Here is a 16,654-nt window from a genome sequence, read left to right on the forward strand (position 1 = left end):
TGGGCAGTCCTATTTTCCCTTGTTTGTAATACAAGAGTAGTTGATGAAACTGAGTGGTAACAAATTTAAAGTTGGTAAAAGAAAATGTTAGACTCTTTTGTGGAAATCACTGTCACAAAAACCAGTAAGTCCAGAAATCTGGCATTCAAAGCTAATGTTAGTTATTTTAATGGATAATAAATAGCCAAAGTTTCATTAAGTAAAATGATAAATATAGAAGGGATAATAAGCCCTTCTGCTTCAGGGCATAAACCAAGCCAACCACCAACTGCCCAGAGTTAGGAAGAAACTTCCTTTTTAGGCTGGCTATTCCATTTGAGTTTCTTGCACCTGCATCTGAAGCCTCTGGTACTGGCCACTGGCAGAGTCCAGGTACTAAATTACATGGGCAGTTGGTCTGATTCAATATGGCGATTACTATATTTTTATATGATTTATAGACATTAAAGAGGGTAGTTCTGTTGGGTGCAGTCTGCATCAAGGCAGATGTTCTTGAGTCCTATTGGTGGAAAAGGGTACAATGATTGGGTTTTGGACCTTGGAATCATTGACCCTTGAAATCTTGCCAAAAGGTCTATAAATGATCTCCAAACAGTGTCTAGGCTACCTGGACTACCTCCTTATTTTCTGTATAGAGTTATAGTTTAATCATGCAGTGACTACTAAAACTACAGCCTTCTCTTTTCCTCTTTAACATTCTGTCCACATTCTAGCATGTCCACAGTAGTAAGGATTAGCTTCCTCTGAACCAAGGTCTAGAAAAATCGGGAAGGTCATCTATAGCAAAATGTGCAGAAAATATTTTTGAGCAAGACTAGAAGCCCAAATTGTTGCATTTAAAAAGCTTGTATCTTTTTAGATGCTGTATTTGTCTACATATGTAGTCACTACAGTGAAAAACTCCAAGCTGTTGTATGTTTCAAGATTCACTCCAAAATGTTTATCAACTATTGAATTTAACAATCACTTTTCAGATGTAATAAATTTAATTTTCATCATATTTTTAGAACTTTTGAAGATCTTCTATTCCCGTACTTTTAAATTTGAAATGTATTAACTAGATCTAGAACTTTTGCCCCTGTTCATTTCATACTGCTCCAACTTTTTTGTTTAAAAGTTAATTTATTAACCATATAATTTCTGACACTATTGTGCGGGATCAAAGGGGGTAATTTTTAAATTGTTGGATGCCACGTCATTTTATTTTAAAAAATACCCTCAAAATATTTAGAAATGGTAGGCCAGCTCTTGTTTATTGTTTCTCTTACTGCCAACTCAGGAGTGGCTCCCACTGTTTAATCACAGGGGCAAAATAATGGCAAGTGAAGCCTGTCTAGTTATTAATAGCTTAAACAGTTTATAATTAGTCAAAGTAAGCAATCTTATCTAAATCCTATGAAATCAAGGAAAATATTTAAACTAGTTAATTAGAAGAAGCCATTTCAGGAGCTATCTTAAATTTGAACATTAAGAATCTTAAATCCAGTTAAGTTCCAAATAAGTGACTCTGTTTGCCAGTGGTTAGCCCATCTCCTCTCCCGGAATATATGGTTTAACCATCTGGTGATTAACTGGAAAAATGTTTAGTAATTTGTGTTACAACAGCATTTTCATATCCCAATAAAATCATTACAAGAGTTTAATATCTTGGCATTATCTTAATGTTCTCTTGCCAATCCATGTTGAACTTTTTGGGGTGGCTTTTCTTGACTCAAGAAAAACAGAGAAGAGTTCATTTCTTCTTATCTATGACAGCTTTTCTGTAAAGATGGAGAGGATGAGTTGTGGAGTGACTGCTGTCTAAACAGAGTAGGTGTGGGAATAGAGGGGCAAAAGGGTATCAGAGTCTTTAATATCTTCTCCTTCCTATTTTCATGAAATTCTAGGGAAAAAACAGCTCTTTCGGACTTGTTTAGATTCAAGTGAGTTGCTCTTTCATTGGCTCCATGGCTTCGTAGGTAGTCCTTAGGAGCCTCTTCATCTTATGAATATGTAATTTATTAATTAATATGCAACACTTATTTAATTGCCTTTGCCCTTGTGGCAGGAAAGCAAGAGAGTTAAAACTAGTTTTTAAAGTTTTTATTCAGTACATTCTCTGAGACATTCGTTCCATCTTATTACAGTTTGACAGGAAATGAAATTCTGTTTACAAAAAGTCCAAACATTCCTGTTTTTATATTAAAATTTTCAAAACACTTTCTTTTAAAATTAAATAACTTTTAGGAAGTCTTTAGCTTAAGTTTCATTGGTCACCCAATGAAATTAATAGGGCACCAGGTTTATAAGTAAAACAAGAAAGTACTTCACATAACACACAGTCAACTTGTGGAACTCATTGCCAGGGGATGCTCTAAAGGCTAAAAGTAAAACTGGGTTCAGAAAAGAATTAGGTGAATTCCTGGAGGACAGGTCCGTCAATGGCTATTAGCTGAGATGGCCAGGGATGCAACCCCATGCGCTGGGTGTCTCTAAACCTCTGACTGCTATAAGCTGGGACTGGATGACATGGGATGGAGTACTTGAAAAATTGCCCTACTCTGCCCTGTGAGGTGGGAGGGTCCCAAAATTCACGCTGCAGCTAGAGCTTGAATGTCTACATTGCAGTTAAACAGCCCCTTAGCCTGAACCCCAGGCATGGGCCAGCCGCGGGTGTCTAACTGAAGTATAGACATACCCTCTGAAGCATCTGGTGCTGCCCATTGTCCGAAGACAAGATACTGAGTTAAATGGACCCAGTGTGGGTGTTCTTATGTAAGTTGTTGATTAATTTCCCATTAATATGAATGTTTCCATATTTAAATGGCTTCTTATGATAGTTTAGCAAAGTTGTTACATTCCACATAGGTACATTTTACCACTTACATAGCAATGATATTAGGAGCTTTGCATTTAGATAACATATTTGCAAGTCTCCAGTTCACAAAGTTTTTTGCCACTTCAGCATTTAAGAAATAAACATTTCCAAGTACACATTTTCCTCTAAAGTTTTTAAGAACGAAAGCAGGTTTTCTTGCAAGAGGGTGGGAATTGGTAGAGCCCTTTACCTAGATTTATTGCTCTGATAACACACCCTGCATTCCTTTCACAGACAGACCTCTTCCTAAAACATGAATGTTATACATGGTTTGTCATCTTGATGTTTGCATGCCTTGGGAGATAGAAGCAGAAACCTAGAATTTCTTTGATTAGCTTTAATATTTTGTAACATACCTAGTTAGACGTGTATTATTTCCAAATATACTGGCTATAACATACTTGTAGCTACATCTTAACATTCAGCAAAGGTGAAAAACAAGTTTGCAACAACCTAATAAGTTACAATAATTTTATTAATTATTTTTGCATAAATATGGAGGTCTCCCCTACAATTATATGATGGTAGTCTTTTCCTTGAAACTGATAATATAAAAATGTATTTATGCTTATTGAAATCAATTCCTTGCCTCCTTACATATATTTAATGTAGAAAAGCAATTTTTCTATCTTAGGTCTTGATTTCATTTTTTTTTCCCCAGGCCTGAAATGTTTTAATTACCTAGTGTATTCATGTTTTGACCTATTTCCTTTCAACTGTAATCCAGCCCAGATCAAAGTGACAGGAAGCCCTAGTTTTAATACTTTATATTGCCCCAAGTTGTCAGTAAGTGAGTGACAGTAGCGCAAAGAAGCTATAGGACTGTGTTCAGAGCATAAAAATGTAAGAATGAAGCCAAAAGCTTCCGTCTGGCTGAAGCAGAGATGCAATAGGCTGATGTTAACTAGCAGAAAGCTGTCCTGAATGGCAGAGATGTGACATTCTTGCGCCTCCTTTCTTTCCTGAAATCAAAATACTTTGAAAACATTAACAAACTTAGCTTGTTATATACTTGGATAATGACTTAGTATTTTGGTTTTGATAGATTTTAAAGATTGTTTTAACAATCCTTGTTTTAAATAGGACCCCTGCAGTGCCAGAGCCACCAGCTCCCGTGGGCAGCAGGAGCTGGAGCGTTCCCCTCTTCCCCCCACAACAGGGCTTGAGCTCTCATCCCCCCTGTGGGGCTCAGGCTTCAGTTGCCCTCCTTTCCCCCATCATTTTTAGTAAAAGTCACAGGCAGGTTACCGGCTTCCGTGAATTTTTGCTTATTGCCCGCGACCATCCATGACTTTACTAAAAATAATTATGACAAAATGTTAACATTACTCATCAGGAAAATCTTCCCAGTAATCAGTGGTGAGTACATTTTTCAAATCATGGTATAAGGAGTAAAAGCTTTCTTTATAACTAACCTTTTAACCATAACCATGATGTCTAAAAATATGATTTGATTTAATTTATAAATAACTTCATACACAAGCAGGTAAACATTTTTTTAAAATAATCTCTGGGTTTGGTATCTAGGGGTTCCTCTTAACAATACAAAACAGAACCAACTCAAGCCCCCACCCAGTAATCTAGGAAAATTAACCACCATCACTAGGCTCTTCTAAGAGCCAATATTTCAGCCTTGCAATCATTGAGTCTGTGTATAACAAAGGAGAACTTTTAATAAAAGGGAAAGGGAGCCAAGAATTAGTTTGAGAAAACACAACCACATTCATAAGCAAAACCTGACCCCACAGTGCTTTGGGCAGTGTCCTTTGCCTCAGTTTCCCACTTGTGGTGGGAAAGTCCAATGAATAAATGTCCATTTAACACATCACTCCCCTTTCCCCCATTCACTGCACCCCACTCAGTTGGTTCTCCTTGATTAGCGAAGACCCAGAGTTCAGAGGTATATTCACAGGGGTTCACCTCCCACCCCAGAAAGGTGGGGAACATGTTGAGCAATGACACTGTGGTTGCTGTGCAACTCTGCAGCTGGCTGTTTGGTGCTGCCTCCGCTGCTTTTCTGTATTGCTGCTGGTCGCTTGCTGCCATTGCTTTACTCTGCTGCTGTTGGAGCTCACGGCTGCTTCTGCACTGGCACGTTCTGAGGTTCCACTGCTTAACCCAGGTCTTTAGTGATTTCACTGGGTAGCAGGGAAGCTCACTGCCAGTATAGCCTCTGCACTGTCTTTCCTTTCACCACTGTCCCTACACCAGGTCTAAGGTGTAGCCCTTAGGCCTGCTTATCAATGATTCAGCCCTGGTAATCACCTGGACAGAAACAGTGATTCTCAATTGAGTTTAATTAGCTTTGTCTTTAAACACTGGAGAGGGAAAGGTCAAATGGTGTCTGCCTCTTTTTAGGCAGTGTCCACACCAGCAGGTAGAAACACCTGTCCACACTCCCTCTCTTTCACTGGGATTTGGTATCCCTCCCTGCTTAGTGAGTAAGGTTCAGTTTAGGGTGATTCCCTCAATCAAGGCAAGGTAAGTGCAGTTCTGCTGCCCTTTACTTATACAATAAGGATAACAATATTTCATCACCTTTGCATTCAATATTTAAAGTGATTTGTAACCCAACACCAGCCAAACGAGAGCATTTTGGCAAAGTAGCTCCATCCTGTTGCGTGTCTAGGAGAGTAGGCATGTCTAGGCAAACATGGTCTGTCCCTGAAGTCTTTTCCCCCAGCTCATCACCAGATGTCAGAGGAGAGCTCATTCAGACCCTGCTTACATGTATATACTCAGACAAAAAGGCTGAAAGTATATAACACTAATTGAGAGCAAAAACATCCCAGGGATGTTTTAACTATCCCAAAAACAAGCATTATAGACCCAGGAAAATTCAAAGTTAAAGTTATTGTTAAATCCAAACACATTAACATATAGAAATCAAAATAGGTAAAATATTTTTAAATAAAATAAAGTGGATTGTTGTTTTTAAATTAAATATAATTTTCTTTTTCAAAATACACCTATTTTAAAATTATGGACAACCATTGTTAAGGCCTAAACTTACTATAGTCTATTAATCATTTAAATTTAAATAAAAAAAAATCAAGCAATACTTGTTTATTTCTGGACTTTTAAAGATGGCCAAACCGCTGTAATAGTGGATGTCACTGGTTAAGTTCCTGGAACTGGAGTTTGTTGAAGTGCTTAACCAGCTTTTGACAGCAGTAGCCTCTTCTGCAGGGGCAAAGAATATTTTCTTCATTTCAATTTAATTAGTTCAGCTCAATGACTAGTTCATTCAAAGTTGAAAAATCAACTGGGAGTCAAAAAAGTAGGAAAGCTTGTTTTTCCTTTTACCAGATTCTGAATAAAAATGAGGTCCAAGAGAATGAGATCATCTACTTTAAAATCTTGAAGGACACTGTGACCATAAACAATCAGGTCAATTCACTAATTACAGATAATACTTTTGTTTAATTAATTAGTTACCTTTAAATGCAAATCATATTTTGAAAAGGAAATTTTATGTATCCAGCACATTTAAGGTAGTTTTATTTAATAAATCATTTTGAAAAGTATTTGTGCATTTTAATTGAATTCCAATCTCCATCCAAATGCAGTTTGACACAAATTGCTAGTAAAAAATAATCATAATCTAGTAAATAAGAGATGTCATTAACTATCTTATAACATAAAGTAAAAATTAGGAATCTGAATATAAGTATGTTAAGCTACATAATTGCTTAAATAAATGCATATAGATATAACATATCCTTCTTCTGAGCAAAAAAACCCACATTTGATTTAAATCAATCTACCCTCATGGAAATCCTCAGTTCAGGCACCCAAACAACCTTATATCAGCTATGTAGAGATGTCATACAATAACCATACAATTGTGATAGCGTATTAATGCTGGTGGGCCCAGATTAGGTTAAACTGATTTTTAAAGACATTAGATTCTTTTGGGTGTCTTAATTGTGCATTTCCATACCTAATACATTCGGATATCTTTTTAAGTGTAACCGTAGTTCTGAATTTTCCTGGATATTTAATGTTTGTTTGTGGAATAATTAAAACATTCATATTTTCCCTTGTGTCTGCTAACTTTTCCCTCCTCCACATTCCATTACACATATGCAAACAAACACCAGTTCATCTCTCCACTCCTTCACACTCCCATGTGCCTGCATTTACAAACCGGTTCTCTTCCCCTTGCCCTCTGTGTTTAGTAGATCAGGTGCAATGGGGAGTTTATGAAAATAAATATTTAGGATTAATGGTGTTTTTCTGTTCCTCATGACTGAAAGTTTCTCTGTCAGCAGAGAAAAGAAATCCTTCAAAGAAATCCACAAAGAATTGCCCTTTTTGAGTGTCCATCTGCCATTGTTCTCAATGGGACTGAAGCTGCAGGCTGAAAGATGGCAACTACTTCACATTGTTCCCAATCAGGGGGAAATAAAATGGTCATTGGAGAGGATGCCCCTTGTGTACCAGGTGGCAGAGATGAGCATTATGAGCAGTTACTGAATGGAGGCAGTGGCCATCTTTACTTAAAGGCAGTTCGTGGTCTGAGTTCCATTGAGAACAACGGAAGATGGTAGTCATTTTGAAAGAGGGGTAATTCCTTATGAGTTTCTCTGAAGGCCTATCTTTACCTTTTGCTGAAGGAGAAACTTTCACTTGTGAAGAACTATGGAAAAATTGATCATTAAATTGAAAAATTAACCATAATCTTAAAATTATATTAAAAACTGCCCATTGTACCAAATTTACTGAAGTTTCACCTCTTTGCCAGTTTTTGTGCAAATACTTTACCTGGGATTATTTGTAGGTGGGTGGGGGAAGGGGAAAATGGTCTGACATCTGGTGTTCAATTTCTTAAGTGATCCATTCTAAAATCATTCACTCAGACTTATTAATGTACTCGTAAATTCTGAAAAAAAAATCATATTATACTCACTAAGTGTTAAAACTTTGGGAAAGATAGATGCTGTATTCTTTATACATAACAAAGTGGCTAAATCCTAGCTTTAATGCAAAACTGAATTCAACATTAACTATTCAGCTGTGATTGGATGCTCCTTAATATTCTGGAGATATGGTCAAATTTAGATGTGGAAGATGAAGACCAGAGATCTACCAGTATCCACTCCCTGCAATCCTTGGTATTCAGTCCTGCGAATTTAACTGTCTTGCACACCTGGATGATGGAGGGCCCCTACCATAAACTCTCCAATATCAATTGGTGGGCAGTCTGTTTGGTAACAATCTGGGGTTGCAAGTTTACAGGTGGTGATTGACACCCATTTCTCCATTGTAAAAGCAGCTTTCATCTTGGTGTCTGTGCACTGCATGGCTGGGGTGAATTTGGCACACAACTCTAGAAAAGTACCCGTCTGCATCCGAAAGTTCTAAAGCCACTACTGATGTTCCCAAATTTGCATTGTGATGTAATCTCACCACTTGGTTCTTGTTGTACAGACCCAAAACTGCTGCTCCACCATGTACGGTTTCTCCGTGATTTCCTGCAGCAGTTGGTCAGCTTCATTTGTTGTCTATCATCCACTCATTCTCAGTATATCCCTGCTATATGTCTGGCTGTTACGATTTTGCACAAGAATGATTTGTCCTGCCCTTTAAATGGACAAGAGAACTGCAGTGATCTGTGCATTCATGTGATGAGATGGAAAATGGCATGAAAGAGTAGTGAACCGAGAGATTTATGGGAATTTGATCCCAAACTTGTACAGTTCCCTGATAGGAGTGATGATATCTCACAATACAGTACAAACATTTCTTACAAGGTAATGTGCCAGATGGTGGCATAGAGGACATCAGGATGCCTTCCTACAGTGTCACATATCTTCTGCTGATACAACCTGATGGTGTAAGGACATGCTACATGGCAAAGGCAACCAAATATAAATGCACTCCACTGAAATAGCTATGGTGATAGAAGTGTGCAGACAGAACTTCTGACAGCAAAACTTTCAGGTGCAGACATGGCTTTACGCTTACCCAGTCTTAACACACAAGCTCTGATCAATGATCCACAGAAATGCATGATGGGATGATTTTAAAGTTCCAGGACTATAGTTTGGGGGGGAAAAAAATCAGCTGTGTTTAATACTCCTTTTTGAGGTACTTACACATTGCAGTAATGTAACCCACATACCTTCTCCTTATACAAGTTTTTCTGCATATTATTATACTAGTACAGCACTAGGTGATTTATAGTGTAAAAGTTTCTCTTGCTGTTAAAAGGTAATGGAACATACCTCACCTTATTGAAAATTTACAGCTTTATTACACTCCTCAAAGAACCTCTTCTTTTTTAACTTGTCCACAGAAAAAAAGATGTAATCACTCATTCCTGCAGTATGCTGATACCTTGCATGCATGATTACTATGCAGTTACACTAATAAAGCCTTGTTGGAGCCTTTTATAGGAAATAATTATTAATCATGCAAATAAATTGCCTTGAGGTACTTATATTTTTAATGTGCCTTATTTTATATTATCCTAATATTTTGAGATGCTAAAAAATTCATTTAAAAATCATAAATATGTTTTTACACAATAGTGTGATGGCTCCAATATTCTCAATAATGAAAATTTTAAAATGTGCCTAAAAGCATGTTTATGTGATAAACTGTAGTCCCTTCTTCAGAGCTATTGGGAACAACCATATTAATTCTTATACAGCTAAGATTTCCTTTTTGGTGTAGGTGGGGGGGAAAAGTAGCAAAATAACTAATAATTGTCCTCTTTGCAGTGGCTTAAATCAGGAAATTCAAAGCGAGAGCTCTAACTGTAATATTTACCACCTTTTGGCTAAGTAATCAGTATAAGTGCTTATATAAAATCACCCACTATTAAGGGACCTCATTAAGTCTTTACGTTTTGGGGATTTTTCTCAAATCATGTAACGTGTTTTTTATTTTAATGCAGCTTTCATTCACCCACAAAAAATGTTAGCATTTGAGGAATCTGTGCCCATCTGATTGCAAGGCAGAGACTAGTTTATAAAACACATTGTTCGTATGAAGACCTGAGAAAATGGTGGCAGAGACGGGGAAAAACTACCACGATTAAGAATTGAAGGGTCATAATGATCAGCAGCCGAATTCTGTGGCTACATCTAGTACTCCTGGGGGAATTAATTGACAGCTCTAGTAATAGTTCATTTAAACTACAATACGGAAATGTATTTCCCAGCACCCTTCAGGAGCACTGCAAGACTTGGGGGAGTCAGAGGTAACGGAGGAGCTCAGGGTGAGGGAAGCAATTATTGGGAAGGAGCCTGCGAGTGAACCTGGAGGGTTGTTGGTTGTGGGTGGGAGAAGAATGGAACAGGTTTTTTGGGGGCAGGGGAATTGTTTAAGTTTGGGACCCTCCCCTATGCAGACCGTGGCAGACTCCTAGCCTTTTGCATTCAGTAAGACACATCTGCCCCTGTCCCAGCGTGTCCTTGCAGCCCCTCCTCCCCCCCCCCCCCATTGCCCTGCCCCCCCCCCCCCCTTGAGCACTTGAGCCCGCACCCCAGTCTGTCCCCCCCCCACTAGCCCTTCTGAACCCCGGTCTGTGACCCCCAGTAGCCCCGTGTGCCCCTCTCTGTCTGTCCCGTGCCGCCTCCATCTGGCCCTTCTGTGAGGGATGCATCCTCTCTGTGAGCTGGCTGTTCTCTTTTCTGTTGTCACAGCAGCCCCTGGTGGGCAAAAAATGTAACTGCAGTTCCAGCTCTGTGGAGAAAAAAATATCTATGGGGGACATGAATTCTGTGCGTGCGCAGTGGTGCAGAATTCCCCAGGGAGTAATCTAACTTCACGCCACTGGTGGCAGCATATAGGGTATGTGTAACTACACACCATAGTGAATAGCAGGCTGCCTCTACAGTGTGGTGTGTAGCTACACACATCAGTGAAAGGCTGTGGAAGGGACTTGGCTGTGTAGAGCTGCTGGAGTCTTTCCTTGTTAAAAATAGCAGTCTAGATGGGATAGCACTGCTTGAGCATGTAGGGTTCATACCCACTTTGTTCAGGTGTCTCTTTACTCACCTAAGCAGTTCCTCATCACCTACACTGCTGTTTATACCCATGCAAGGGCTGTGTGCAGAGTATGTACTCTACATGCCACCAGAAGGAGAGTGAAGTGTAGATGTCCCTATAAGTCTGCTATCAGTGGTGTAAAAAAAACAACAGTGAGTAAACTAACCTAAACTTAACTCTCTATTTCCCAAATTAGAAGTGGGTAAACTCAGTGTACCTGAGTTTACGCTCGACTACGCTACTTTTGTAGTATAATGTTTTAATTCATTTCCTTAGTATAGAGAAAAGGAAGAGAAGAGTCCTACTTCTTAATATTTGGTAGCCATTATAGCAGTGGGAGAAGCATTTAGCAATAGTTTTAAGGATATGCTTTTATTTTAAGTCTTAAAGCTGGCTGAATTAGTGTACCATATCAATCTGGGATAGTAAATTTAGATGGGTTATGTAGATTTTCTGTGGAATATATATTTATATAGTGACTGATATTCAACCTGTATCTTGAAATTTTTCTTGTTAATGTAAAATGTATGTCTGAAGATGTGCCTAATGACCCTTGGCCAAACATATGTTGCAGAGATGACATCTTACACCCGGGTTCTTTGTTGTTGTTTTTTAAGTGGGATGGGGAACAGGCAGTGAAGTACCAGATGTGCACCCTGGTGAGCTGACCAGTTCATAGAGTGATGTTGCTGGAAGTCTTGAAGGCTCTTGCTTGCTTGCTTGCTTGCTGTTGCGGGTAGAAGAAAGACACCACAATGGCAGTTAGTCTGGGGAACATAATTTAAAAAGCCCTGGAAAAAAGAGATTGTGAGGGAAAACCTTAGAGGCAGAGGTAGCAAAGGAAAGCCTGTGTTTTGGATACTTCCACAGCTTTATCACAAAGTAAACATCTATGACGTTATCATGCTGCATTTGGTTTAAAACTGGTGAAACAAAGCTAATGTATTGTTTCAGAGACAAATGTTATTTAGGTTTATCTTGGTATATGTATTGTATATTTATTTTTTTTCCACAGAAACCTGCTAATATTTTAGTTATGGGTGAAGGTCCTGAGCGAGGAAGAGTAAAAATTGGTATGTTATATCTTTGATAAGTCCCAGTGTAGCATTTAAGTTAGAATGTTCTGAAGGTGCAGTTGCATCACTTAAGATAGTTACTTAAAATAATATTAGTATGTGTCTGGAAACTTTATCAAAAGCTATTTTGAGTGACTGGCTTTTTGATATCATACCTATGCACCAATTCCCAATGGTGCACAGCTACAGCCTCATCAATGAGAAGGGGGAAAAAATCCCTATGCCATTATATTATATGGGTGCGTGCTGGGAGGGGGATTAATATGGGACAAAGATAACGGTCAGCTTGGAAGAGTGAAGGAAAATAAGTGAGATTTTAAATGACCTATTTTTACCACCAAAGTGCCAAAACACTAACTTGCTCCGTATTATAAAATCTAAATAGGGAACTGTTCACTATTCCGAATATTAAATTTTATAATAAAAGTGAGAGTGACTGTTGATTTACGAACTGCCCTTGAAAGGGTAGCCAGATTTCTGGGAGACACAGGAAGCAAAAGGAGTCTTTAAAAAGTGCAGAAAATGTTGATTAAGAGAGAGACATTTGGTAAGAACTAACACTAAATATATTCAAAATGGTGAGGGGGAAGTAGGGTGGGGGGAAGAAACTGAAACTTTCCCACTATTTTATCTTCCGGTGTGAACCACTTTTCTCAGTGAAAGGATAATTTGCAGAATCTCCAAATCGTTCTATAAAGTCTATTTTAAAAAGTAACTAAAAATAATCTAACCATAGTCTAACAGTAATGAGCCACACCGTGGCATGCACTAGTTCATCATTGATGCACCAATAGCCTTCTAATGCACACCCTCTTTTGTTATACTAATATAGTCAGGCAGTCCTGTTTGGCAGAATTTTTTTTTAAACAGATTGTTTTTCACTTCCCTCTGACTTTTTCTTTTATGAGATGATTCTTCCACAGTGTCACTCTGTATTCTTTGGTGTTTTTGTTTATCTGAAACACCAACTGTTAATCACTAATTGGCTAATCAAGGGTGGAATTTTCCTGAGGTGTTCGGCACTGCCCTAACTCTGCTCCCATTGAGGTCAATGGGAGTTGACTTCAGTAGGAGTAGAATTAGATCAGCGCTGAGCACGTCAGAAAATCCCACCCTTTAAAATTTTAGCACCCTTTAGAGGTGTAAGATTGACGATAAAGACCAAGGTCTTCTATCTGCAAAACAGCATGGACAGCAGAAGTGAACATTTCTTCCCATTACCTTAATCTTCATGGAGCATGCACTTCCAAGAGTGAGCGTGTAGGTCAGTCTCCAGGCACATTGTGTCAATTGTGTTGGTGATTTTTGAGATGTAGACAATTATCCATTAGTATTTGCTCACAGACCACCAACTTATTTCGCAAGTCATTTGGTAATAACTTGAGATTTCTACTAAATTTGGTCAGACATTGCTGATGGACAGGTGAAAGATTCTGCATCCGCCCACCAGTCCTCTGAGCCATCCAGTCCCAACAGTAGAAAAGCCTTTATTTCTAGGTGTGTTATCAGTTTGAAAAAATTGCAATTTTTAACATGTTTTTGCAACAGTAGGAAAAGAATGCATACGTATTCCCCATACCAAGGGCTTCCACTCTTCTAGTATTAATACTTTTTAAAAAAACACATAACTGGTATATTTAACATAAAATAAGCTTTATAGGCTTTTTATGCTATTTTGACTCCACTTTTTACTGGGTATTTTTCCACGTTTTTTTCATACATATCTATGAATTCTTCATATCATGGGTTATCTTGATTTTTAATATAGAAAATTATAAAATGTCTCTTTTTAAATGCAATAAAATAATTTAAAGTAGGGAGGCACATAGAGGCAAATAGTTACTTTAGATTGTGGAGCAAAATTAGATATGAGTATTTACTCTGCAAGTTTTCCTCAGTAGCTGAGTTATTACATGTGGCATGGGTTTAACCCCTTCTCTCTCAAAACTGCTATAGGCCTCACACTCCTCCCCAGTCCTACTCAGTATATATAGGCTCCCATTCCACCATACCAAATTCTTCGGTGTTTGGGACTTCGAAAACCTGATTTAGTGGGAATACCCACTTCTCAATCCTTTGTCCATCTTGTCCTGTACCATCTAAATTCTGGTCAGTTCAGATAGCTCTGTGAGAAACTGTAGATTACAAATCCCAACAAGCAGTTTAGACAGAATATTTTTCTTAATGTTTTATTAGTAAAGGGAAATTTCCCCAAAATGGAAGACATTTTAAAAGCATAGCTTAAATGGTTTCATCTTGGTACTGGTGATACTTTGTGACCAATTTAAATTGAGAGGAGGCTTTCAGGGAAGAAGATACCCTCATGATTGGAATCACCTCTTGTTTGGGGCGTGAAGGAAACCCTGCTTCAGTTGCAACCAGCTTTTCATAGGTAGTTCTTGTGTCATACATGTATGTATTATAAATCATTCTAACCTTTACAGAATTACTATTTCACCCATTTTCCCCCCTTTAATGTTTCCTGAACAAACAGCCCTGTGATAATAGAATATTCCACCAGGCAGAAAACTGACTCCCTGGCTGGCCAATAAGGACTTACCCAGTGTTCTGAGAGCTACATGAGTTGACATGCTTTTTTCAGAACAGTGGTAAATTCTTGATTCTAAATGGCTTGCTTTAGTAATGATTTATAATGATATACTTCATAGGTGATGATGCTGAATAATTGCAACATAAACTATAAGGAAATGGTAAAGTTAGACTATCAGGATTCATATTTACTACAGTGTGTTTGCTTTTTAGCACAATTTTGGTAGATCTAACAAATGAGCTCAATCATTTCATTTGATCAATGTGAAGTTTCCTTAACTTTTTAAAGCATTTTTTTTTAAATTTTGCAGCTGATATGGGCTTTGCCAGATTATTTAATTCACCTCTGAAGCCTTTAGCAGACTTGGATCCAGTAGTTGTAACATTCTGGTATCGAGCTCCAGAATTACTTCTTGGAGCAAGGCATTATACCAAAGCTATTGGTAAGTAAAATTATTAATTTATTAATGTGTTACTTAGGCAAAATATACTTGAATTACTGAAATGTTGGCATGTGAATACAAGTATGGGAGAAAACACAGGTGGAAAAGTACACCATTGAATTACTTGAAGAAACATTAATCACTGACATTTTATTTAGTTTAAATACTATTCTTAAAACTCTTTCCTGACTAGTAAACATAATAAACTCAGATGTCCTTGATGTATAATTTTATATAGTTTCTTATCACTAGAAATTTCAAAAAGAATATTACTACTTGCAATAGAATGAAATATTGACACACCTCTTAAAATTGTCAAAATCCAGAAAATGACAGCAGGGAACAGAGTACTTTAGTTTTATTACTTTGGGTTTTTACTACTTAGACTTTAACAAATACATAAAGCAATATTTCAGTTTATGAAATGTATAGACTGGAGACAGTATTAGCTGCACTGAAACTATGCTGCAGCTGTCAAGATTGATGTGGCTGTGACACACCATTCATTTACTATTTTTTGTTTTCTTTTTCCCCGAAGAAACCTTTGTATTTTCTTGTGAAAAATGAGACTAGTTTAAACCTGCTTTTCAATGGGAGGGTTGCCACCCAGAAGGTTTAACTCAGTGCAGTTAAAGATAAGTTATTAGCAATAGAAAGATAGGTTCTTCCTCCATTCAAGTCTATCTAGAAGAAGCACCAAAGTTGGGGGAAGTCACTTTCCTCCTAGTATTGCCCATGCCGGTATTGATCTGCTTTGAACAGCTCAAGCATGGCACTGCTGAATCTACTTGTGACGGGTTGGATCACAGAAACCCCCTTGGGAGCTGCCACCTGATGTGCAAAAGACTACCTCTGCTCCTGTTTTCCCTGCCAGCTCAGGACTCCAGCACCCTGTCTTGCTGAGCCAGACACTCCCGTCTGCTGCAACACAGTCCCAGGGTCTGCAAGTTTACCTGAAAACAGCTCACAGAAGTGTGCTTGTCTTTAGCACTCAGATGCCCAACTCCCAATGGGGTTTAAACCCAAATAAATCTGTTTTACCCTGCATAAAGCTTATGCAGGGCAAACCCATAAATTGTTCGCCCTCTATAACACTGATAGAGAGATATGCACAGTTGTTTGCTCCCCCAGGTATTAATACATACTCTGAGTAAATTACTAAATAAAAAGTGATTTTATTAAATACAGAAAATAGGATTTAAGTGGTTCCAAGTAGTAACAGACAGAACAAAGTAAGTCACCAAGCAAAATAAAATAAAATGCGCAAATCTATGTCTAATCAAGCTAAATACAGATAATCTCACCCTCAGAGATGCTTCAGTAAGTTTTTCTCAGACTGGACACCTTCCAGGCCTGGGCACAATTCTTTCCCTTGGTACAGCTCTTGTTCCAGCTCAGGTGATAGCTAGGGGATTCTTCATGATGGTTCCTCTCTCCCCTTTGTTCTGTTCCACCCCTTTATATATCTTTTGCATAAGGCGGGAACCCTTTGTCCCTCTGGGTTTCCACCCCCCCTCACTGGAAAAGCACCAGGTTAAAGATGGATTCCAGTTCAGGTGACATGATCACATGTCACTGCAAGACTTCATTGCCCACTTGCCAGCACACACAGATACAGGAAGACTCACAGGTAAACACAGCCATCTGCAGACAATGGTCCTGGTTAATGGGAGTCATCAAGATTCCAAATCATCATTAATGGCCCACACTTTACATAATTACAATAG

General features: G+C 38.2%; 1 protein-coding gene across 3 annotated transcripts in view; it reads left to right on the forward strand.

Annotated features, from left to right (window-relative positions):
• Window positions 1–16,654, forward strand: part of LOC113406828 (cyclin-dependent kinase 8) — a 177,847-nt gene that overhangs the window by 120,803 nt on the left and 40,390 nt on the right. For 2 of the 3 annotated variants that reach the window (XM_026653597.2, XM_026653598.2), the window contains exons 5-6: window positions 11,874–11,931; window positions 14,796–14,927. In XM_026653597.2, coding sequence (XP_026509382.1) covers window positions 11,874–11,931; window positions 14,796–14,927 — 190 coding nt within the window. The remainder of the gene's footprint in view (window positions 1–11,873; window positions 11,932–14,795; window positions 14,928–16,654) is intronic. The other variant, XM_026653599.1, reaches the window with a different exon arrangement.

This window comes from Terrapene carolina, unplaced genomic scaffold, assembly GCF_002925995.2.
Source record: "Terrapene carolina triunguis isolate 2854851 unplaced genomic scaffold, T_m_triunguis-2.0 Scaffold141, whole genome shotgun sequence".
Classification (NCBI taxonomy): Eukaryota; Metazoa; Chordata; order Testudines; family Emydidae; genus Terrapene; species Terrapene triunguis.